We start from the raw sequence: 26,016 nt of genomic DNA, 5'->3' as shown, positions 1-26,016 counted from the left end.
TTGACATTAAAAAGAAAATGTACCTTTGAATACTTCAGTATTTTTAAAAGCAAGCACTCCAGTACTTTAACTCAAATAAAAAATATGACTGAACAACGTTCACTTGTATTGGAGTAATATTTGACCAGGAGTATGTATACTTTGACTCAAGTAGCTTGCCCACTGCATTTTACAATGCTGTGATTGCAACTATTCCCATAACCTCAGTGAATAGCACACGTGGCTGTTGTAATGCTAGTTAACGGCCACGCCTAATTTGCACATGAAACCAATCGTTGGTCTCAAATGCATATATTTGGTTGGTTGGTTTCGGATCGTTATGCACCTGTGCTGTTTATAAGGATGTGGGTTACCTGCAGTCAGTTGAGACTGACGAAGTCACTTGGATGAGTGATGAAACGTTCCTCCCACTGACGTTGTGGCCAGACGAACTGATTCACCTTTCTGTGATCAACTGGACTGTTTTTGCTGAGCAGTTCGTGAAGAGAGTCAATAGATCACACAGAAAATCATATAGTAAATATTTTTAAAAAATAGATTGCTATTTTTGCCTCAGGCCGTTTTATTAGGAAAGATGACTCAAAAGTTATAGACTAATTACAAAAACTGAAAAATCTGAATGAAAAACTGTATAAATGCAAAATGGCGGCACTATTCAAAATAATGCAGGCGATGTAGAGCGTGATATATACCAATGGTGACGATCGTTGCAGGAATTCAGTTAAAGTGCAATGATTTGGACCTGAGCTGGTTTCTTTGCTAATTGAACGCTGCGAGCAAACCATACTCAGGCTACTGACGTAACAAACGCAATAGTCCAGCTGCTTCGTGTTTTGTCCGTTCACGCTTGCCGTAGTAACAACTGCGCGTCAACATAGTATGGCAGCCTGCTCGTGGGCCATGCTGGATGTGTGACGAGTGTTTTCGTTAGGATATAGTTTTTTACACAAATTAATAAAACTATCTTCAGTCATGTCTGGGCGACAAAACAACAAATTGCCAAATAATTTACCACAACTGCAGAACCTTATAAAGAGGGATCCGCAGTCATACGTTGAAGAGGTAAGCATTTCGAGCTAGCTTAATGTATATTATATTGCTAACTTAATCAGCCGACGCTAGAAGCTAAAATAACCAGAGTAGGCGCTCTGTGGGATAATGGTTGTTGTTGTTGTTTTGTTTTGTTTTTTTAAAACCCGAAATAAAATACTGGATGCTCTATGGGATCGTAGAGATTGTTAAGTTCTGTTGTTGACCTATTGCTATATCGCATCAACAATGGTCGTCTCTGTTTATCTCCATTCACAGTTTCTGCAACAGTATCGCCACTACCAATCCAATGTTCAGATCTTCAAACTGCAGCCTGAAAAGCCCAACAAAGAGTTGGCAGACCTCGTCATGTTCCTCGCTCAGGTGTGTGTGTGTGTGTGTGTGTGTGTAAATTTCAAGTTCTATGTATGTAAATTAACGGATCTCTGTCTGGTGTAAAATACTGACAATGTAAGAATACATCCTAATATAAAAGTTATCCTTGTTCCCCAGATCGGACACTGCTATCTGCAGCAGCTCTCCACCTTTCCTCAGGAGTTAACAGAACTACTACTTAGTCATCACACAGTTCTGGAAGCAGATCTACGAATGGTCAGAACTAAGGAGTCAATATTACAATTACTTGTAGCCTCTTTTTATGTGGCCTCTACTTAACATGTTATAATTACAAAATCGGAGGTTGTTGAGTTTCACATAAACAAGTTCAGTCTCAATTATTTTGATTTTCTTCTGTATGCTATGCCTTTCACTACTAGACATTCTGCAAGGCATTGATCCTTATGAGGAACAAAGACCTGATCAACCCCACAGGCCTCCTAGAGCTCTTCTTTGAGCTACTGCGATGTCATGACAAACTCCTCAGAAAGGTGAGAGCAATTCCTGCATGTAAAAGTAATCTATCTGCTATGAAGAGGCGTTCTGCTTTTGTTCCCTGTATACACTACCGTTCAAAAGTTTGGGATCACCCAAACAATTTTGTGTTTTCCATGAAAAGTCACACTTATTCACCACCATATGTTGTGAAATGAATAGAAAATAGAGTCAAGACATTGACAAGATTAGAAATAATGATTTGTATTTGAAATAAGATTTTTTTTACATCAAACTTTGCTTTCGTCAAAGAATCCTCCATTTGCAGCAATTACAGCATTGCAGACCTTTGGCATTCTAGCTGTTAATTTGTTGAGGTAATCTGGAGAAATTGCACCCCACGCTTCCAGAAGCAGCTCCCACAAGTTGGATTGGTTGGATGGGCACTTCTTTGAGCAGATTGAGTTTCTGGAGCATCACATTTGTGGGGTCAATTAAAAGCTCAAAATGGCCAGAAAAAGAGAACTTTCATCTGAAACTCGACAGTCTATTCTTGTTCTTAGAAATGAAGGCTATTCCATGCGAGAAATTGCTAAGAAATTGAAGATTTCCTACACCGGTGTGTACTACTCCCTTCAGAGGACAGCACAAACAGGCTCTAACCAGAGTAGAAAAAGAAGTGGGAGGCCGCGTTGCACAACTGAGCAAGAAGATAAGTACATTAGAGTCTCTAGTTTGAGAAACAGACGCCTCACAGGTCCCCAACTGGCATCTTCATTAAATAGTACCTGCAAAACACCAGTGTCAACATCTACAGTGAAGAGGCGGCTGCGGGATTCTGGGCTTCAGGGCAGAGTGGCAAAGAAAAAGCCATATCTGAGACTGACCAATAAAAGAAAAAGATTAAGATGGGCAAAAGAACACAGACATTGGACAGAGGAAGACTGGAAAAAAGTGTTGTGGACGGATGAATCCAAGTTTGAGGTGTTTGGATCACAAAGAAGAACGTTTGTGAGACGCAGAACAAATGAAAAGATGCTGGAAGAATGCCTGACGCCATCTGTTAAGCATGGTGGAGGTAATGTGATGGTCTGGGGTTGCTTTGGTGCTGGTAAGGTGGGAGATTTGTACAGGGTAAAAGGGATTCTGAATAAGGAAGGCTATCACTCCATTTTGCAACGCCATGCCATACCCAGTGGACAGCGCTTGATTGGAGCCAATTTCATCCTACAACAGGACAATGACCCTAAACACACCTCCAAATTGTGCAAGAACTATTTAGAGCAGAAGCAGGCAGCTGGTATTCTATCGGTAATGGAGTGGCCAGCGCAGTCACCAGATCTGAACCCCATTGAGCTGTTGTGGGAGCAGCTTGACCGTATGGTACGCAAGAAGTGCCCATCCAACCAATCCAACTTGTGGGAGCTGCTTCTGGAAGCGTGGGGTGCAATTTCTCCAGATTACCTCAACAAATTAACAGCTAGAATGCCAAAGGTCTGCAATGCTGTAATTGCTGCAAATGGAGGATTCTTTGACGAAAGCAAAGTTTGATGTAAAAAAAAATCTTATTTCAAATACAAATCATTATTTCTAACCTTGTCAATGTCTTGACTCTATTTTCTATTCATTTCACAACATATGGTGGTGAATAAGTGTGACTTTTCATGGAAAACACAAAATTGTTTGGGTTATCCCAAACTTTTGAACGGTAGTGTACATTTTTAGCTTGTACAAAATTTTCAGCTAGTAAGTATGGCCAAGGGTACAAAAGTATTGCTAAACTTTATTAAAACAATCTTATTATGCATTTGCTGTTGTTAAAAGTGATTTGTTAAACACCCATATCATTCTGTTTATTTTCCTTGACTAGCATCATATGTTTTGCTGTTTGTACATTTATCATTTCTTTATTATAATGTACTTTTTTTTTGCTCTATTTTGATGCACCTAATTCTATATCTTCCTTTCAGCTCTCTGAATTAAATACTTTACTTTCTCTCCCCAGACATTGTACACACACATCGTAGCAGATATCAAAAACATCAATGCTAAGCACAAAAACAACAAAGTGAATACAGTAAGTACATTAAGACATAACATTTAGGAAGATTAAAATGAACCAAACTGCATATATCACATGTTACTTTGCACTTGACTCTGTATGACAATACATATTGTCTGTTTGCTTGAACACTTAATGATGACATCATCCTCAACCTCTGTTATTTAAATTGATATGGTTTTCAGACATTACAGAATTTCATGTACACCATGCTCAGAGACAGTAATCCTATAGCGGCAAAGATCTCTCTCGATGTAATGGTTGAGCTCTACAAAAGGAATATATGGTGAGTTTCATGTGTTGTGCACCAGCTTTATCTATATGAATCAACAGTGTAGAGTTGTTGTGTAACAGGACAGCTTGTTTAAAATATGTTTTGCCTCTGACATGACCCAATTTCTGTCACACAGGAATGATGCCAAAACAGTTAATGTCATTACAACAGCATGCTTCGCTAAGGTGACAAAGGTAGGCTATTAGGATTTAGGCAATTATGTCAATATTTCCTTTTTTCTAATAATTAAGTTAATACATTTTACAAAATAACCTGCTGTCCTTTCTTTGCAGGTCCTTGTAGCAGGTGTGAAGTTCTTCCTGGGCAAAGATGAGGATGAAAAGAATGAGAGTGGTTCGGAGTCAGACGTAAGTACTATGAACAATTTATTAGTGAGCCTATTGTTAAAACAAAGGTGTTTTTTTGATACAAACATGACTGAACAAATGCAGTTTTACACTTAACACATAACAATACATCTATGTTGCATCAATCATTAGGAGGAAGGACCATCATCCAGAGATCTGATGGTGAGGTATTCTACTGGCAGGAAGACATCCAAGAACAAAAAGAAGATGGAGAAGGCGATGAAAGTCCTCAAGGTACCACTGTTATATCAAGCACACAGAAGCAATTCATGTCTGCATTTCCGTGTTCAGACCTGTTTATCACTTATCTGTGCAACTTGTGCAATAAATAAAAGGAATACATTATTTTGTGTACTCTGTTCAGAAACACAAGAAGAAGAAGAAAGCAGAAGTTTTTCAGTTCTCTGCAATTCACCTAATTCACGATCCCCAAGGTATGCTCACTTATCCTCCACATGTCACCAGTAGACAGCAGCATGTAAAATTACTTGCGGTCATCTGAACTAAAATAGGAAGCTCTGAGACCAAGTCTTTGTCTGAAGATTTTGCAGAGAAACTCCTCAAGCAATTGGAAAACTCCAAAGAGCGCTTTGAGGTGAAAATCATGATGATGGAGCTCATTTCTAGACTGGTTGGAATTCATGAGGTAAGTTACAGTTTTTCTATCTGACAGTTTGACACTTAGCATTTCAGCATGGTAGCAGAAGATAATGGGATGCCTAGAGCTTTCAGCTTAATCCTCTGGTTATGTCCAGTGCTGTGTTCTCTTATATAACTTTATTCATTTCAAAGGGTACAATTTGTATCTAATGAATATACATATGCCCTGGGATGCCTTGATGTACAACATGGAGTGTAAAGGCCCATTCCAGTAAAAAACAAGACTTGTAACTATCTGGGTTTACCAGAAAGTTGAATCAGTTCATCTGGACACAGCATTTCTTGGGAGAAAGGTTTCATCACTGATCTAAGTGATTTCTTCAGTCTCAACTTACTGCAGGTATCCCTACCCTTATTAACTGCACAGTTGCATAGCGACAGCAACCAATGATCAGTTTCATATGCAAATTGCTGTAACCATTGCCTACAGTTACAATGGCCATGTGTACTACTCATGGAGGATGGGGGAGTAGTTGCAATCAGAGCATGTAAGATGGCGACAGATGTACTCTTAGTCCCCCCCCCCCCCCCCCCGAGTTCAGGGATGGTCCTTCACATAGATGGCCTCTTTGACTCCCCGTTTAAACCAGTGTTCCTCTCTATCAAGGATGTGCACATCCTCATCCGACCTAGTGGTCACTGGCTTGTAGATGGGTGTAGACTGCGGAGTCCTGGCCTGTAGAGGTAGCTCTTCAGTATTGTAACATCCTCTTCACCAGCTTCTGTTTGGTTTACCCAATGTACAAGTAACAGCAATCCTCCTGGCACTTAACAGCATAAAATATATTGCTCTGTTTGTGCCCTTGGGACCTGATCACTGGGGTGAACTCATTTCTGGCAAAGCGTGTTTTGGGGTTTGAAACCAACTGATACGCAGTGTTTGGAAAACACATACAGAATCATCACTGGTTTAATGGTTTACACTTCGGCAGCTGTTGTCCTTCTCTCTTCGATCAGTCGGTGCACTGTTTGGACATCTTTCTGGCTTTGACAAACGCCCTGTTAGGATAACCACACTTGACAGGGCATGTTTAATGTGGGATTTCTCTCCTTCGCTGGCCACTGGGTCAGTGGGGATGTTATCAGCTCAGTGGTACAGTGTCCTGATGACTCCTAGTTTGTGCTCCAGTAGATGATGAGAGTCAACCCTTAAGTCACCTCCAGCTCCGCCTCCTGTCTTTTAATCAGTGCCGCCGTCTCAAAACCATACAACATATAGCTGGTCTTATGGCCATCTTGTAAACCTTCCCTTTAAGTCTTGTTGGTACTTTTCTGTCGCAAATCACTCCTGACACTCTTGTCCACCCACTCCACCTTGCCTGCACTCTCTTCTTACTTTGAACAGTTGACCCCAAGTAATTAAACTCATCCACCTTCATCACCTCTACTCCTTGCATCCTCACCATTCCGCTGTCCTCCCTCTCATTCACGCATAGGTATTCCGTCTTGCTCCTACTGACTTTCATTCCTCTTCTCTCCAGTGCATACCTCCACCTCTCCAGGCTCTCCTCAGCCTGCTTCCTACTCTCACTACAGATCACAATGTCATCCGCAAACATCATAGTCCACAGAGACTCCTGCCTGACCTCGTCCTTCAACCTGTCCATCACCATTGCAAACAAGAAAGGGCTCAGAGCCGGTCCGTGATGTAAACCCACCTCCACCTTGATCCCATCCATCATTCCTACTCTACACCTCACCACTCCCAACTTCCTCATACAATACCACATCTCCTCTCTCGGCACTGTGTCATATGCTTTCTCTAAATCCACAAAGACACAATGTAACTCCTTCTGACCTTCTCTATACTTCTCCATCAACATTCTTAAAGCAAACATCACATCTGTAGTACTCTTTAGTGACATGAAACCATACTGCTGCTCATTAATCATCACCTCTCCTCTTAACCTAGCTTCCACTGCTCTTTCCCATATCCCCATGCTGTGACTGACAAACTTTATACCTCCATAGTTGCTACAACTATGCACATCACCCTTATTCTTGAAAATCGGTACCAGTATGCTTCTTCTCAATCCTCAGGCATCCTTTCACTTTCTAAGATTGTGTTAATCTAGTTAAAAACCCCACTGCCATCTCTCCTAAACATTGCCATGCTTCCACAGGTATGTCATCTGGACCAACCGCCTTTCCACTCTTCATCCTCTTCATAGCTGCCCTCACTTCCTCCTTGCTAATCCACTGCACTTCCTGATTCACTATCCCCACATCATCCAACCTTCTCTCTCTCATTGTCTTCATTCATCAGCCCCTCGAAGTACTCCTTCCACCTTCTCAACACACTCTCCTCCCTTGTCAGCACATTTCCATCTCTATCCTTGATCGCCCTAACCTGCTACACATACGTCCCATCTCGGTCCCTCTGTCTAGCCAATCAGTACATGTCCTTTTCTCCTTCCTTAGTATCCAACCACTTGTACTACTCACCATACACCTTTTCCTTTGCCTTCACCACCTCTCCCTTTGCTTTATACCACATCTTTATTAAAAGAGGCATCTCAGCTGGGACATTGCTGATTTCCATCATTGTTTTATACCTGGGTATAAAGAGTGAGTTAACATAAAATCTCAAACCATAAAATTTAATTATGTGAAGTTGACACGCAAACCAACGATAATTAAGACAGTAAGACTTTATTCGCATCAAATCATGCAAAGGTCAGCCTGTGTTCATTTATCAAAACAAACATTAACATGGAGCCACTGCAAGTTTATATTTACCCCCAAGAATGGGGCATTGTATTAGGATCCATTTTTAGTAAGTGTACCATTGCTATATGTACTGTTTGCAGTCTATATGTTTATCTGCAGTGTTTGCCTATCCATGAACCTGTTTATCAGAAGTCTGTTGTGAAAAAGTGGACATGTCCACACTTTTTTTAAAGCATGGCTAGATTTCATAAAATTACTGTTCATAAAATCTTTTTAGTTGAGACACCAGCAAAAGTGTATCTTATTGATTTATTGCACATTTTAGGTATCTCTTTGCACATTGGAAGTTGCAATGTAAACTTTCTTACGACTGTAATCAAAGTTTAATCAGGCACTGATGCTCTCAGCTAGATATTGTCAAAAGTGCGGAGGAGATTTTTCTAAAGCAGTCATTTCTTTTACTGTGCCATCACTGTGATAGAAGTGCAAAACTGAAACTTAATTCCTTTCAAAAAAAGAAGTAGTCATTGTGATAATTCCACTGATCTATGTTCATCACTATGTTTTAGTCATGGGGTACTTGCCTAAAGCTTCGCACATATTCTGCAGACACGTGAATGCATTATGCATCAAAATTTGCCATGGTACAAGTCATCTGCAATATGCTATTCTTCCACAGCTATTACTCTTCAACTTCTATCCCTTCATCCAGAGGTATATCCAACCCCATCAAAGAGGTCAGTATAAGTAACACATTCATATATACTATGTATAATGACTTGCCCATGTATTGATTGTAAAGTCAAGCTATTTGTTTCCTTTCTAGAGGTGACCAAAATTCTCTTGTGTGCTGCCCAGGCTTCTCACCAACTAGTTCCACCTGAGGTACGTCTTTATACACATCAAATGGACTGGCCAGGTAGACTTGACCATAGGATTCCATTATAACACTGTTGATGCATTCTCACTCATGCAGACCATCGAACCTGTGATCATGACCATTGCCAACAACTTTGTAACAGACAGGAACTCTGGGGAGGTGATGACTGTGGGGTAGGTAAAAACATTTCAGCAGTCCCTTGTTGATCTGTCTTGAATCTTTCAATCGGAAGGCAATTAATCCTTAGTTTAAGCTTATCTGTTTGTTTTTTCTGTTTTAAAATTCCACCAGTTGAATGCAGTAACTTGAGATGGGAGAGCACAAAGAAGTGGTTCTACATAAATTACAAATATACAACAGCTTTTAGCATATCCATTTATTGCTGACAGACTATATTATTTAAAGACTCAGGACACACACACGTGTTTTTTGGTAAAGTTGGCTGATTAGACCTGGTCTCAGGTCTGTCTGGGTGTGTCCACACTGTTTGGTTGACATCTCCCATACTCCTATGTTAGTTTGGTTGGACTGGTTAGGAGGGACAACCTATCCTATTGGTTCTTTTGAGTACAATTTACAAGCTGACCTCACCTTGTATCACAGAATAGGTATGTTTCCGTTCAGTTGTCAAGAGCCAACTTTTCTTAAGTTGCAAAAAATAAGATGCGAATTAGTTGAATTTCCATCAGATCTGTTTAGGTGAATAAATCCATGAACTTAGTTTTTTGTTTTGTTTTGTTTTGTTTTGTTTTTTTTCTTGGATCTCTCCCCCCTCTTCCCCCCAGCTGCATCCGGCCAACTACCCAACTCTTCCGAGCCGCCCTAGTCGTTGCTCCACCCCCTCTGCCAACCGGGTAAGGCTGCAGACTACCACATGCCTCCTCCGATATATGTAGAGTCGCCAGCCACTTCTTTTCACCTGACAGTGAGCAGTTTCACCAGGGGGACTTAGCGTGTGGGAGAATCACGCTATTCCCCCTAGTTCCCCCTCCACCCCAAACATGCACCCCGACCGACCAGAGGAGGCGCTAATGCAGCGACACGGACACATACTCACATCCGACTTCCCACCCGCAGACACAACCAATTGTGTCTGTAGGGATGTCCGACCAAGCTGTAGGTAACACGGGGATTCAAACAGGTGATCCCTGTGTTGGTAGGCAGCGGAATAGACTGCGACGCCACCCAGACGCCCCTCCATGAACTTAGTTTTATATGCCCTATGCCGTGTCCAAACTTTGACAAACACAACACGACAAAGATGAAACAGTTACGATGAAGAAACAGCTGATCATGTGATTAAATTCTATTCACATTTCATTTTTTAATTCAGCAAATATGTTTCCATTGCCCATTTAGTGCATTAACTCTTTTCTGACAAAGCAAAAACCACCTTAGGCAAGGTTGTAAACTTTGTACAGTATTTGTTTTTGGGTTTATTTCCCTGAAATTTAGTGTTACCGTTCAGACTTTTCCCCTGTGAAATGTCACATTTTGCAAAAACTAGGCTGATGGAAACCCCACAGCTGTGGCACCCAACCTCAACCTCAGAAGAGGTCTAATGAGCTAAAGTAAACAAAAACACCTGTGCATGGGCGTCCGGGTAGCGTGGCGGTCTATTCCATTGCCTACCAACACGGGGCTCGCCAGTTCGAATCCCTGTGTTACCTCCGGCTTGGTCGGGCATCCCTACAGACACAATTGGCCGTGTCTGCGGGTGCGAAGCCGGATATGGGTATGTGTCCTGGTCGCTGCACTGGCACCTCCTCTGGTCAGTCAGGGTGCCTGTTCAGGGGGGAGGGGGAATTGGGGGGAATAGCGTGATCCTTCCATGTGCTACATCCCCCTGGCAAAACGCCTCACTGTCAGGGGAAAAGAAGCGGCTGGTGACTCCACATTATTGGAGCAGCCATGTGGTAGTCTGCAGCCCTCCCCGTATAGGCAGAGGGGGTGGAGCAGTGACCAGGATGGCTTGGAAGAGTGGGGTAATTGGCTGGATACAATTGGGGAGAAAAGGGGGGGGGGACTCCCCCCCCCAAAAAAAACACCTGTGCATGTGTCCCAAGTCTTAAACTAATGGTGAGTTTAATGTCCATTGGATTTATAGCATCAATGCCATCAAGGAGGTGGCAGCTCGCTGTCCCCTTGCCATCAATGAAGACCTGTTGCAGGACCTGGCTCAGTATAAGACCCACAAAGACAAGAGTGAGTTAGTCTGAACAGTAAAAGATATGTAATGGTCTCTTCATAAATACTACCCCATCTATGATGTTCAGTCACAGACTGTAATGTTCACTGAGTTCATTTTAACGTGTGGTGTGTGTGTGTGTGTGTGTGTGTGTGTGTGTGTGTGTGTGTGTGTGTGTGTGTGTGTGTGTTAATCTCAGATGTGATGATGTCTGCCAGGGGATTGATCCAGTTATTCAGGACCCTAAACCCACAGATGCTGCACAAAAAAGACAGGGTGAGGCAACTTCAGATTCACACCTTGCTCAAGCTGAAAAGATTTTCAAAATCTTCAAGAGTTTCAAAATGTCAGGAACAGATTTGACAGTAGAGACCTTGCAGGAGGACATGGGTGTAACAAACTGATTGAGAACAATGCTGTAAAGACTGTCACAGAAAAATAAGAATACAAACAACATATCTGTTATGCATTCATCTGGTTGTTTGTTCTGCCATATATTGCTATATGTTTGTATTCCCGTATTACAGATGCTGTTAATGAATCCGTTAATCGTGTTTGGTCATGCTGTGTATCTTTAAAAACCTTTTAACTTTAAAGCAAGTTTACCTTAACCAACTATTTCTTCTATTTTCTAGGGGAAACCCACAGAGTCATCAGCAGAGGCCAGGATCCTGGACTATGGAGAGCTGGAAGCTAAAGATTACATCCCTGGAGCAGAGGTCCTAGAGGTAGAGGAGGGGAAAGGAGAGGAAGAGGACAATGAGGGTGAGGATGTATAGTTTGATAAAGAGAAGTCTAGATGACAGTGGTGTACTTTCTGAACAGTAAACATATTCTAGTGTCATGTTGCATTCTGCATGCTTCACATATGGAGGAAATTGATTTTATAATAACTGGCCACCTTTTTCTATCCTCTCAACAGAGGGCTGGGAGAGTGCCAGCATTAGTGATGAGGATGATGAAGATGGGGAGTGGGTGGATGTTCACCACTCCTCTGATGAGAATAATGAAGAATTGGTGAGGATCAATATACATGTTCCAGTCTGAGTGCTCTGATTATGGTAATTCATCTGAATTTTCCATGGATATGTAACCCAGGATTCTTTCTCTCTCGGCCCCCCTAGTCTACAGGGATTTCTCCTGCACGCCCTGGTTAAGATTAGTGTCTCTGCACTGTGTTAAGAGTGGGCGTGTCTTGTGTTAGAGAAACAGAACCGGGTTCTCTTATTACGGTAGAGACTGTTATTTCCTTGCCACCAGAACCAAGCAGTCATCACAGGTCTAGAAAACTTGCAAGATAATGTAATACGAATGAAAGTACAGGACTTAACTAATACGTATGGCCAACTATACAGGAACCAAAACAAGGCAAGAGTACCACCTAGTGGTTGACTTTAGGCAACTGCCTTACAGATACATGACTTGGAAACATAACATAACTAAATAACACAACATAAATACATGTGTTATGTTAATATAACATAATCATAACTTAGTTAAAATTTATAATCAGATTCATCTGTTTCTATCTTAGAAAGAGAAGCTTCAGGGCATGCCAGTTGAGGAAAGAAAGGCTAAGGCAGCAACAGTAAGTGGGAGCAGGCTACTCACCCAGGATGACTTCAAGAAGATTCGTCTGGTCCAGTTGGCCAAGGAGGTCAATGCTGCACCGGGCAAGGGGCAGAAGAGGAAGGATGTAGACGATGATGAAGAGGACGAAAGCAGGTTAGCAAGCTTGGTTGATCTAGAGCGTGGAGAAATGAGTTGCTGATGGTAAAAAATGTCTTTAGAATTTAAATGTCTGTGTTTTGTTAAACAGGTTTTTTCCCTGAGCATTCAAGAATACTGCTTGAAAAGCATGGTGTTGACATTTAGATTCCTGATACAGATACATCTCCACTGTCTATGGTTTAATTTTAATGAAAAACTTACAGAGGGGAGATACTGACTTTGAGGAACATTGAGAGACTGCATAAGAAGCCAAAATCGGACAAGGAAACGCGGCTGGCAACAGCAATGGTGAGAATGTGGCCCACAGTGATTCATAATTTTAACAAGTCATGAATTCTAAGGAGGCAATCATATGAAGTCAAATTGTCCAAAAAAAACAAAAAGGTTATAGGTTGCTAAAATTAAGTAATGGTGTGTTTCTCCTAGGCTGGGCGAACAGATCGAAAAGAGTTTGTCAAGAAACACACCAAGTTGAACCCCTATGCCAGCACCAGCAACAAGGAGAAGAAGAAGACGAAAAACTTCATGATGCTGAGGCACAGCCAAAAAGTCAGGACCAAGGGAAAACGCTCCTTCAGGGATAAACAGGTATACCACATCTGTCAAAAAATATTATAACATACTAAACTATTTCAATTCGTGCTAAATTAGTTGTAGAACTTATAGCAAGATCCCAGAATTTAGATTGCCTTTTAGTTGAAGTATTTTGTCTTATCTTTCTTGTCCAGATTGCTCTACGGAATGCACTCCTGAAAAAGAAGAAGTTTAAGTAGGGCATCTGGATATGGTGAAAGTGTTATCACCTTTGCCGTCACTCTTTTATATTGGATGGCTACCCTGAATCCCTGAACTTGCTGTTTGACAGTATTTAAGTGGCTTGTAAAATCTTGTCATTTTGATCAATAGATATTCTATAATTTTCGTTTGCTCAGTTATTTAAATTGAGCACAAATAAATCGTTTATTTGATGATTCTTTAGTGTGACTTTTTTTTATTGTTAGTGATAGGATTAAGCCACATTTTGCATTTCTTGCAACCCATGTAGTTTTAACTTTTATACTCATCACATGAATTCACTTATAAGTATATATAAAAATATTATAACATACTAAACTATATCAATTTGTGATGAAGGTAACGATCTTAATATTCTGCATATTACTTGTAACAGTTGTGTAAAGTTTTGGAAGGGGGCTATTATAACTATTTCATTTTGAGCTATACTAGGGACTGAAAAGTAATTTAGTTTTGCTTAACAAGCAGTAATTTTAACAAAAATATGTAATGCATTCAGTTTCTAATTTTAAAATAATGAGAGACTGTAGAGATTTGTCAAAGAGTAATTTTTTAGTGACATTTGATGACAGCCAACAATGCTTAGTATTGTTCCGTGTTGGCTTGGTTCTCTAACTCCGGTTTTGCGATCATATGATTTAGATAGAATTTATTCTTTACATCCATCTCTGCTCAATTCTTACCAAGGGACAATTTAAAAGCAATACAGTGATCACATTTTCCACTCTGCATTTTTTAGGAATGTAAAATAACCACTTTATAGATCATTTTCAGTTTTAACATACCAAAGCCATGCTCATAAAAGGGAAAAATAACACTGAAAAAAAATTTGTCACTATCAAATTAAATGAAACATTAATTTCAAAGTTCTCGCTGAATCCATTATTGTTGATTGTTGGTTGTTATGCACCATCAGCAGTGTATAAAAGAGTCTGTTGTTGGCCATATGTTTCAGATTTATTAGCTTGACTTGAAAGCCGTTCACATGAATCTAGAGAAATATGTTCAAAATGTCCTGTTTGGTGATCGTTTGTAATAATGTTTAGTTGCTCAAAACCATGACAACTTGCACCACACTAATACAGTAAAGGACACGCAAGGATACACATGACTCAATAACAGGCCCAGTTGTGGAATTGGCTCAGAAAGGAGAGAGGCATACTTGTATTGATTACTTCAAATGCTTAAACCAATAACAAAGGCAGTTTTTACTGTTGTGGTAAATTGGACTCTGTAGACTTGTCGAAAACCTTTAACAGGTGAAAAAAAAGTGCTGTTACTTTTTATTGTCTACACTTGTGACATCTCCAGCTTCTTGCATTAAAGACGATCCAACGCCTTCATTTTTGTAATTTGGCAAAGTTTGTCGAAGGTGTTTACCTGAACTCAACCAGATTTGGGGAACAAGTCTGTTTTAGCCCTCATCCTTCCTGAGAGAGGAAAAAAAATGAAGAGGAATCGGATTGGTTTTCAGTGGCAACAAGCATGCCATAGAGCAGCCATGTATTAGCATGCAGTAAAGCAATGTCAAGTCTAACAGAGAGGTGGGACTGGAAGAAGAATAAGAAAAGGGAGGCAAACGTGAGTCACGCGTAAAGATCATGTGTTTCCTTTTAGGTCTCCATTTCAGTTGTTATTATGTCTTCATTACTGACCATGGTGAACAATAACAATGGCATTAAAGCAGAGGGGAATGGATCTCTAGCTGTTGGCTTTGAGGATGGTCGGCTCCACAGCACCCCACAGCAAGATTTGGACTATCATGTTAGCCATGGTGGCATGGTGGCCCAGTGGTTAGTACTGTTAGCTCACAGCAAGAAGGTCCTAGTTCGAACCCCAGGCCGTCCCAGGTCCTTTCTGTGTGGAGTTTGCATGTTCTCCCCGTGTCTGCGTGGGATTCTTCCAGGCACTCCGGTTTTCCTCCCACCTTCAAAAAGACATGCATGATAGGGTTAATACTCCTGCCTGCGCCCCTGATGAAGGCAATGGAAAGAAGAACCGGAGTTGGCCCCCGGGCGCTGCAGCTGCCCACTGCTCCTATATGATAGAATGGGTTAAATGCTGAGAACAAATTTCATTGTAAAGGAACAACTGTGCAATGACAAAATAAAGTGACTTTTCTTTCTTTCTTTTTCCTGGGCTGTGCTTTTGAGATGTCCAAACTGATTCTGCATGCGCATCCTGGTTGGACAGGTCTGGCAGTTTGGCTTGATGCCCCTCATAATGTGTCTTCTGGCCATCAGGTTCCGTGTCAAGCCTGTGCAGGCGGTTGCAATTATCATTATGGGATGCTGCCCAGGGTGGGTCGTTTTCAACATCATCACATACTGGTTGGATGGTGACATGGGCCTCAGGTACAGAGGGAACTTTCAGAGAAACATGCAACTTCTGCAATCTAAAATTTAATGCCTGATAAAGGTCTTGTGACCAGCGTTGCTCGAATATTTTTCTAGTTCAGATGGTATGAGGGATTTTTATTAATCTAACGTCTGCAACTTGAGGTTTCACTCCAAACAGTCCTTCTCAAGGATGTTATCGTATGAATTACTGTTTTTTGTAACTGTTTTCTAGACAGTTCAGAGCCGGTGAATAGAGTTAATTACTCAGCTATAACACAAGCTATCTTCATTAAGCGTACTAACAGCCTTAATAGTCAATGTCTTGTTTGCTGACTGATTCATCACCTGAAATTCAGTACATCATTATCCACTCTTCATAGTATTGACTGGAGTATAAACTACAAGGTGGAGAAATAATGATTTACCTCAGGTATGCGAAGGTGGTAAACAAGACAAGCCCAGTCGGGAGAAAAAAAATCATAATATCAGGACAGAATGTGTAATTCTTACCAAATGCCTTTGATCCTTGCTGGTTCCTGGGTTAAAGGGCAGAGGTCAGTCTGTGTTAATCACATGTGCCTCTCCTCCCTTTGTAATATTACAATGACAAGTTGTTCTACAGTGCTCGGCATGAGCATAATGCCACTCTGCCTCTAAATGTATACTCACTTCTGAGTGAAGGCAGGACACATCAAAATACCATACACATTGGAAGGACATTAGGTGTCTTTTTTGTCAAACTTTGTTCTCTTTGTGGATACCATTCTCAGTTATTTGGTCATTGGTTTCTACAGTCATTTAACAATATTAACTTTATAGCAATGAATACTGGGGTGGCATGCAGCGCTTTAATTGTGCCCCCGTCCATAGGGTTAGTGGTTGTATCAGGAAGAGCATCCAACATAATATTTTGCCAAATTAGTGTGCAGATTGACAAGACCATGTCGGATCAGTCAAGGCCCTGGTTAACAATGGCCGCCATTTGTGCTGTGCCCTCACATGGTACCGATGGAAACATTAGCTTTGGTGACCCCTGAGAAACAGGAAACAAGCCGAAAGAAGAAGAACTTTATTCATATAGCACTTTTCTAAAATAATTTTACAAAGAAATAAAACCAGACAAGGCAAAAATAAGAATAAGGCCAAATAAGTACGAGCAAAAATAAAAACAGTATGAATAAATAAAAACAAGTATCGAACATTTTTAAAAGCTTTCACAAAAAGAACGTTTTAAAACGAGATTTAAAAGAAGCTAGAGACTTGGTTTGTCTTAGTTCAACAGGAAGAGAGCTCCATAATGTGGGGGCTCTTAACAGCAAAAGCCCGATCACCCGTTGTGACAAACCGAGACCTAGGAACAACCAGCAGAGCTACATCTATAGATCTTAGTGGTCAAGAGGGCGTATACCAGCTCAATAAATCAAAAAAGTATGTAGGAGCAAGACAGTTTAAGCCCTTAAAAGTGAGCTATAAATTTTAAAATCAATTCGAAATATAACAGAGCCAGTGTAGGGAGGCAAGCACATGAGTGATAGGGTTATGCCTCTGTCCCAGTAATGAGCCAAGCAATGGCATTTTGTACCAACTGCAGACGGTGGAGGGAGCCCTTGTTGATACCCGAGTAAGTGTGTTACAGTAGTCAAGCTGACACTAGATAAAAACATGTACAACTTTTTGCAGATTGGCAATTGATAAAAATGACCTAATCTTGGAAATTACCTTGAGCTAGAGAAAGCATGACTCAACAACATGTTTAATTTGATTATCAAAACCAAGGTTAGCATCAAATATTACCCCAAGATTCGACAGCCTGTCCAGGGTATCTCCCCGCCTGCCACCCAATCACTGCTGGGATAGGCTCCAGCATCCCTGCGACCCTGTGTAGGATAAGCGGTTTGGATAATGGATGGATGGATTACCCCAAGATTCCTAGCAGCCTACCTAAGACTACCTGACAGACCACCAAGATTAGTAGCAAAAGGGCTGATGGATTTTTCGGGACCAAACAGAATGACCTCAGACTTATCATCATTAAATTTAAGGAATTTTTCAGACATCCAGGATTTAATGTGGTTTTAGTGACATGTATAACTGAGTGTCATCAGCATAAAAATGGTAAAACACATCGTGATTTTGAATGACCTGGACAAGGGGCAGGATGTATATAGAAAAGAAAAGGGGGCCAAGAACTGAGCCTTGAGGGACACCACAACTCAACTCAGCCATCGAGGAAGTGGAGTTAGCCAGAACAATGGGAAAAGTTCTGTTGGAGAGGTAAGAGCATAATAAACTAAGAGCCGAGCCCTTGATGCCAACCCAAGTCTCTAAGCGATGTAAGAGGATGTTGTGATTGACTGTATCAAATGCAGCACTTAAGTCTGAAATAACTAAAATTGAGCAGTCATATATGTCTCAATTCAGCAGTAGGTCATTAGTGACCTTAACTAATGCTGTCTAGGTACAACGATGTGTTCTAAAACCAGACTGGAATCTGTTAAAAACACTGTTAGTTCTCAATTGAGATGACGTTACTCTCTCTAGAACCTTAGATAGAAAAGACAATTTGGAGATGTTTCTGTAATTACTTAAGGACAGGGGATCTAAATTAGCTTTCTTCAGCAATGGGTGAACAATGGCATGTTTAAAGCTGCCTGGAAAAGAACCAGAGGCCAGAGAAACATTAAGAATTTGCAGAATAACAAGCTAATAGTTGAAAATACCTCCTATAGCAGCTTAGTGGAAATGGTGTCTAAGTTCATATTGTAGTCTGTACTCTACTACTACTACTACTACTACTACTGAAATTGTAATTGGTTGAAACTGGATAAAAGGGGCAACATAACATGGGGAATGGAATGAATGCAAGGGCCAGGGTGGATGTGGGACCTGATGTTCTCCACCTTATTTACAAAATGAATGAGACATTTTTCAGACAATTCAACATCAGGTTCAAAAAAATAAGTGGAGAGACCATTAATAACAGAATCAGTTACCTTAGGGTTGGAGTTATTTCTTGATATCAGTTCAGATAAGTACGCTGATCTCACATCCTTAACTACCTTTCGAAGATGTTAATTTGTGAATATCTCTTGTACGTCTTGATTTTCCTCTCAAAGTATTATCTTAATCTGGTCTGTACTGACTGTTGGTGTGGAATAAAATGTTGACCTATTCAGTGAGTGCATTCATGAAACTTTGGAAATGAAAAGAGGTGCACAGCAGGATTCCATCCATCCATCAATTATCTGAACCACTTATCCTGCTCTCAGGGTTGCGGGGATGCTGGAGCCTATCCCAGCAGTCATTGGGTGGCAGGTGGGGAGACACCCTGGACAGGCCGCCAGGCCATCACAGGGCCCACACACACACAGACGCGCACACACACACACACACACACACACACACATACTTTTTTCATAATGAAAAAGTGTTAGACTCACCCAAACTATGTGCTGTAACCACCATCTATTATAAACAAGGTAGTCTGGATCATCTCAGTTCGGTACACTGCCTGTGTAGGAAGGCACAAAATCATACAATAAACAGTCAATAGTAACACTAAACAGCCAAGAGATCTTTGGCCAAATCCAAACTAGCTCATAAACCTAGATCAACTGTATTGGAAAAACAAGGGATAATGACAACCCTGTCTATCATAATTTTACTGTTCATCGTGTGTGCGTGTGTTATCTGTTTTACAGGTCTTGTGATGATGATGGTAAAGTTCTGCACTTTGTTTTATAGGCATTACTCTTATCACCTTGGTTATACCGGTGGCCTGTGGTGTTGCTGTCAATCACAAGTGGCCTAAAGCCACAAAAAAGTATCCCGAGGGTGTTTCCTTTTCCCGCCAGCCAGTCTTCTCTTTATTCAAATTTTTTAGAACATTTCTTTAGTGTTGTGGTTTATGTACACCTGACTATATCCATTTTATCTTTTTCCATATGTCATTCAAGTCATGTCAGGTAACAGCCCATACACAATAGACAGATAGATAGACAAAGATACTGTAATTCTTCAATGGTAGCATTTCAGGTTCATGCTTATTATATAGATTTATATTGATAGCTTTATAGATTATCATTTTACAAGCCCCCCCCCTTCCTAGGTAGGCTCTGTGACTGGGGGTCTCTTGCTATTAACGGTGGGCTTGGCTGTGCTCTTTTTTCCACGATTCCTGGCAAACAGACAGCTAACTCCTCATTATAGGCTCTGTCTTCCCTCTCATTGGCTACAGTGCTGGCTTCCTCATAGCTGTCATTTTCAGACAGCCATGGAAGAGGTGGAAAAGTTCATCTGAAAGTTTTTTTTCTTTGTTAGTCCTTTCTTAACCCGTCACACCATTCGGCATCTGAGTGAGGGGACTGTAAGACCAATGATGGTTTTGAAAAGGAGGGAAGAAAAGAAAAGATTCAACAAGTAGAGACTTGAGAGTTAGCTGGCTGCCATATCCAGTTTTTGTTTGAGTACATGATACTAGCTCATGATTGGAGACTGCAGCTGAACTGAAAGTTTCAAGTGTATGTCTTTGCAGGAATCATTAGTGCCAGAGAGATGCAAGAATGACGCGATCCTCCCATTTCACTTTAAACAGCGTTTCACAGACACACTCACCTCTCGAGTGAAATGGAAATACCTTCATCCCCACAGTAAATTTTAAAAAAAAAAGCAGGTGCCCTTTCAGCAATGTGCAACGATATCTTTGAGGTCTCATTATATATGTTACAGATAAACCCATGTTTGCATGTTTAAACTGAGATGCCACAGATAAATGACTTGTATTAATCTTTGCACTGGACTTCTAATGAATTCTCTTTAGTTCCCTTCACTCAGCGACAGATATTATTTTAGATCCTGGACCAAAGCTATGGAGACGGGTTTTGTGTACACACTGTGACAACTGCTGGGGTTTTTGGGGGGGTGTGCATGCATTATAGAATGAGAAGGTATGAGAAGGTCAGTGAAGAGAACAGAAAAACTCGCTTCTGTGTCGACTGGATTATATCTTGTGGTTTAAACATAATATTGGCGATGAGGATGGCCGAGTCCAGTCTACCCCCACCTTACCGTCCTCAGAGAACCTCCAATTCCATGGGCAACTTGGCTGGATAGCGTCACGGTGTACCTGGACTCTGAGCTACAATGATATTCCTGACAAGAAGAAAGTGGTTCTCCTTCGTCATTGTCTCAGCGTAGAGGGACAAATGACTTTTTGCAATTTGGGCATGCCTGAAACACGAAGAGACAGTTGCTCTCTTGACGAACCACTTCACTGGACAACAAAGGACTTTATTATGACGTTATCAACTCTGAAAGTGGCTGCAGCAACCTGGTGAATCTGGTCGGAGCTATGTGACTAACGTAAAATACATCACAACACAGTCTATCACAGATGTCCTGGAGGCCCTGTTTGCACGTTGGGGAATGCCTTGTGCCATCACCACAGATAATGGGCCCCAGTTTGTCTCTGCAGATTTCTCCAGGTTCCTCAGAGATAGAGGAATAAAACACATCCACGTTGCATACTACAATCTACAAGCAAATGGAGATGTCGAGTGGTTCAATCAGAGCTTGAAGAATGGCATCCAAGCACACCGGGCTCAGGGGTGTGCCTTTCAGACAGCACTCAACCAAACCCTGATACACTACAGGGCCAGCCAGCATGTCAAAACCGCAGCACGCCTCATGCTGGGTTGGGAAATGGAACAGACTCAAGGCACAAGGCACAGCAGCACCTACAGCGGGCAGTCCCCAGGCATGGGCCGAAACCTCCGTAAACAGACACCAGCATCAAATGCAGCAGTATTTCAACCGCAAACACAGAGTCAAGGGCACTGTTATCTGGGTGAGTGACTGGGTCCGAGCCTGTAGGCCTCATTGGGTCAACAAGATAGCATCATACTGGACTCAGCCCCTCCAAGTTGGCAACCAGCTGAGACCAACCATGTTCATGCTTAGTGACAGATCTCGCTGGCATGCTTAAAGACTGAGGAAAGTGAGAAAACGATGGGAGGAAGCGGTGGTTCCACCACCACCAGTTTCTCCTCCACTGGTGCCGGCACATATAAAGCCACAGGGGGCCCCTCATACTCCTCAGGCCCCACAGCTGCCAGCACCTCAGCAACCACATCAACACCTGACCTGCAGCCCCCTCAGTTGCCTCCTGACCTCCAGTCAGACACAGTGCTGGGCCATGCTCCGGGCCAAACTCTGGGTGTCTCTGTGGCTGCTTTGGAGAGGCCACAGCCAGGGGTTGAGGAGGGCCGACCAGTACGAGCAAGGGCTCACCCTGCTTACTTAAAGGACTATGTCACAGAGATCCATGTATAGGCCTCAAGGGCATTCTACTTATAGTTGTTCAGCAGTCCTGATAAGGATTCAGTTATGCACAAGTTCCATGCTCTTTTTTAGAGGGGGGGGGGGTTGTCCTGTACACACTGCGACAGCTGCTGGGGTTTTGATGGATGTGTCCATGCATTGAACAGAAAAACTCGCTTCCGTGTTGACTGGATTATTTCTTGTGGTTTAAACATAACGGGAGCCCAAAATGTCCAAATTTGTTCCACCATGCTGATCCTCTACTTCCCTCCAAAGCAGCTGATTTTCATGCCCACCTTTCCAATCATATATGGATCCTTCCAACTGCTAAATGGCCTGCTGCTGGTGATTAGGGAAAAAAAAGAAAATTAATTTAATTCCTCAAACTTTACTCCCTGATAAGTCTGTCCCAGATAGTGCAGTGGGGGATCAGAGTAATAGTGACTCATCTGTTTTGTGAAAGTCGTGTTTTTGTCCCCAAGTCCAATTGACATGTTTCTTTAACTACAGACCTTAGTCAAATCTTTACAGGAAGTAGTACTTTCTGTTTGCTGAGCAGGAGTACCAGAAAGGGTATGTTTATCATCTAAATTGTCTGGTATTTCTTGTCCTGTTTGGACGTACCCTAAAACAATTTTTGAAAATTATTTGAATGATTTTTTTTTAATGTAACTTAATTCTCTGTGTAATGAAGGAACTGATAGAATATTGCTTTTGTTTTGTCCTTCTATATCGGATTTACAAACATACCCACCTATGGAGTGTCGCTGCTGTTTCCGGACAAAAACTTAAGAGCATACCAACTGATAGCAGTGGACAGTATGAAATCAACATGGCATCTGAAAATGACCCTTAGGCTGTTTCCACTTCAGCGCAAAGCAACGGCCCCACAGTAAAAGCTGCTGTAAAAGGAAAAAAAAACAAAAACAACAAAACATGAACTGAAATGTGATGCAACATTTCTTTGAAATGACAGTACTATAGTCTGCCCCCATAGACGAGGCTGAGTTTGGGGCTTTCTTAAAGCCATGACTGTGGAGGTAGATTTGAGTGAGGCCTTATGGTGTTTAATACATCCTCAGTTAACTTTATCATTCATCTATGAAATTAACATCAAATCATATACTTTTACCACAATAAATGCCCTACACCCTTTTAAAATGTTAACATTACCTCAATGGTACTGACATACCACTTAGTTAAATTAGTTACTGATATGACAGCAGAGGTAACAAACATGTATTGGTGAATAGTTTTCTATATTGGTATAGTAATTAGTTGTTAAGACCCTCATCACAATCACAATCATTGTATGCAAGTGTTTAAATAGTCTTATCTTTTTTTAAGATATTTGTCATGAAAAAAAATAATAAAGGAAATAAGTGGAGAAATTTGGATGACATCAGTCCTTGTGTCAAAACTAAAGGCACTGAAGCTGAGGCCTTTATTAATCATTGTGATATCTTGTCTATATGTGCAAATAATGGCTTGGGTATCTTATCACCACATGAGGACCTGCAAACCATAGTCAATTGCTCCCTACAGGGGGGTTGACAGAGATGTGGAGACTAACAAACAGAGTAAGGGTTAAAGCTGTTGCATCGCAATTCCCAGACTGCTGTCTAGTATAGGTCTGGGGATAACCCCATGAGGTTGATAAAGTGCAAAGGTTTACCCCCAAACTCCTGAGAGGTGGGAGTGTTTGTGGTCCTGTCCTAGGTCTTCTCTTTGTTCTAGCCACATAAAGAGGATCACAAGGATCGGAAAAAGAAGAAATGACGAATTTAAAGAAAGCTCTTGTTCTTTTCTGTGGAGTGTGTGCGATAGCGAAGCTCTGTAATGGCGAAGCGTTTGATTCCAGCCTTGACAAACGTAAGTGTTGCATCTCAGTCTCTCCATTTCTTTCTTATCATTGTCTGTTATGAAAGGGACTGAAAATGTCTTTGTTGTGTGCATGGGGATATATAAGCCAAGCATATAGAGTAACGATCAGATTTTTAACACTGCTGTTTGGTTTTTGTAAATTGCATAAATATGTAGAATCAACATCAGTGAGCATGCAGAACAGGAGGCATGGTGAGGCATGAAGACCTTGTTAATATTTAAATCCTGGAGAGATTTTATTGGCCAATATAGTGTACTGAATGGCAGTCACATGACAGTTGTAATTATTGAATGCCTTATGTTGCACATTTTTGCTTAGTTTAGTGCCTTACGTTGCACATTTCAGTGACATTTACTGGAACTACAGTGAAGTGAAAAACGGATAAACTCATAAAATTAGCCATTTTGACACGGCTGGATCTGTCAAAATGTTTGCAGTTTGTGCATACCAGAGTTTTATTCCTTATCAAAGAGCAATAAAATCCCCTTCAAAGATCGTTGATTTTGATAATGGTCAACGTTTTGCTGCTTATCAAACTAGTCACATTTTTGACGAACTGACTATTGTGTACTGTGGCACCATCTTATTGAACCGTCAAGGTTATATTGGAATTTGAGTTGTTTACCCATTTTCTCAATGAACGAGTAAATTTTTAACAGTTTGTCATTTTCTTGGCCTTTTATTATCTGTCGCTTAAAGAAAACAAACAAATGGGCAATTCCCGTTTTGAATCCTCTGACTTTTTTTTTGGTTAAGATTATGGGTGGGTTGTGAACGAGTAAAGTAATCACTTTGACAGTAATCACAATGAGAGCAGCCCTTGAGTGAAACAATCAAGCCCAAATCAAGTTCAGGAGCTGCTCGCTGCCCAGCATCATAGGAATGTGGTTTTACTAAGCAGCTGTGGATATGTATGACTGTGTGAATACCTATTCAGAAAAACCTTTCCTGTGTAATTAAAAAGTATCGTCGTCCATGTTGTGTTTTCTCTGCGTTGTTTGTACTAGTCATCTCCCATCATGACCTGGTGAGTGCTAGATGGTGGCAGATGACAGCTTCCAATCTCTCTCTGTTCCGGGCCAACAACTCACATGCAGCAGTCCTGGTTGAAGGTTTTTCCTGCCTTGGCGTGTCAGTCATTGGTTTTGGATCTGCCTTGGTCCCCATCAAAAGCGTGGATACTGGAGATGGTTTCTGACTTTTATTATTCTTCAGATTATACAAATCTCTATCACATTCTTAATACCTATATTTAAACTTGATCATCTACTAATGACTCGTGTCTTATGAGATGGGTCTAAAACTAAAGCAGTTCTGCAACTGTGAAATAGAATATCTGAATGAATCTATATTGTTTTTCAAAATGACTCTGACATCTTGTGATTAAATTTGACAGCTTCATCTGTTATACCTCAATTACCTTCCCGTGCAATTGCCATACATAGTGACATGTCTGTGAGAATGGCTCATTTTCCCCATGTCACCTTTATCTCCACACAGGTATGTTTTTTCAATTTGTGTTCTGCAATACTTTGGCTCTGGAGTCTCTCCTGGTTTATGTCATCAGAGGCTGCCCAGACATCTGGGCATTCAGCATGGTGGGCGGCTTCCTCTTTGCCCTAGGTACAGGAAATTATCTATCTATCTATCTATCTATCTATCTATCTATCTATCTATCTATCTATCTATCTATCTATCTATCTATCTATCTATCTATCTATCTATCTATCTATCTATCTATCTATCTATCTATCTATCTATCTATCTATCTATCTATCTATCTATCTATCTATCTATCTATCTATCTATCTATCTATCTATCTATCTATCTATCTATCTATCTAACTGTTTGTGTATTCGTGTGCATGTGTATGTGAAAGCGAGAGAGTGAAAGGCAGGCCTTTAGTGCCTACAAAAATATGTCCGGCCCAATATTTATGACTTTTTACACTACTGTACCTCTTAAGTGTTGTGTTATCCAATATC

At 41.1% G+C, this 26,016-nt stretch overlaps 2 protein-coding genes across 2 annotated transcripts in view; both read left to right on the top strand.

Moving 5' to 3' along the window:
- The first annotated feature begins 886 nt into the window (after positions 1-886).
- On the top strand, positions 887-14,931 carry sdad1 (SDA1 domain containing 1). Its single transcript, XM_056290670.1, has 22 exons — positions 887-1,062; positions 1,309-1,413; positions 1,543-1,641; positions 1,806-1,916; positions 3,866-3,937; positions 4,108-4,208; positions 4,333-4,390; positions 4,490-4,564; positions 4,697-4,798; positions 4,929-4,998; positions 5,107-5,210; positions 8,574-8,631; positions 8,721-8,779; positions 8,871-8,947; positions 10,882-10,979; positions 11,162-11,238; positions 11,598-11,727; positions 11,885-11,979; positions 12,497-12,687; positions 12,897-12,981; positions 13,120-13,281; positions 13,422-14,931. The coding sequence occupies exons 1-22, from the start codon at positions 973-975 to the stop codon at positions 13,464-13,466; spliced, it is 2,064 nt and encodes a 687-aa protein (XP_056146645.1). The 5' UTR covers positions 887-972; the 3' UTR covers positions 13,467-14,931.
- Positions 14,932-23,920: 8,989 nt separating this feature from the next.
- LOC130121568 (transmembrane protein 144-like) overlaps positions 23,921-26,016 on the top strand; it is a 7,168-nt gene continuing 5,072 nt past the window's right edge. Inside the window, exons 1-2 of the mRNA XM_056290416.1 lie at positions 23,921-24,017; positions 25,531-25,653. Of these exons, the coding sequence (XP_056146391.1) occupies positions 23,921-24,017; positions 25,531-25,653 (220 nt within the window). The remainder of the gene's footprint in view (positions 24,018-25,530; positions 25,654-26,016) is intronic.

This window comes from Lampris incognitus, chromosome 12 (genome assembly GCF_029633865.1).
Source record: "Lampris incognitus isolate fLamInc1 chromosome 12, fLamInc1.hap2, whole genome shotgun sequence".
In the NCBI taxonomy this organism is placed as follows: domain Eukaryota; kingdom Metazoa; phylum Chordata; class Actinopteri; order Lampriformes; family Lampridae; genus Lampris; species Lampris incognitus.
Note: the sequence above shows the minus strand (reverse complement) of the source record. Positions and strands in the feature narration are given on the sequence as shown.

What these genes read in the sequence shown, in the direction of transcription:
- sdad1 (XM_056290670.1), top strand. Translation starts at nt 973, where the DNA reads ATGTCTGGGCGACAAAACAACAAATTGCCAAATAATTTACCACAACTG. An exon ending in AGAGTGGTTCGGAGTCAGAC is followed by an intron (nt 4,565 to 4,696) that starts GTAAGTACTATG and finishes ATCAATCATTAG; the next exon opens with GAGGAAGGACCATCATCCAG. An exon ending in GATGAAGAGGACGAAAGCAG is followed by an intron (nt 12,688 to 12,896) that starts GTTAGCAAGCTT and finishes AAAAACTTACAG; the next exon opens with AGGGGAGATACTGACTTTGA.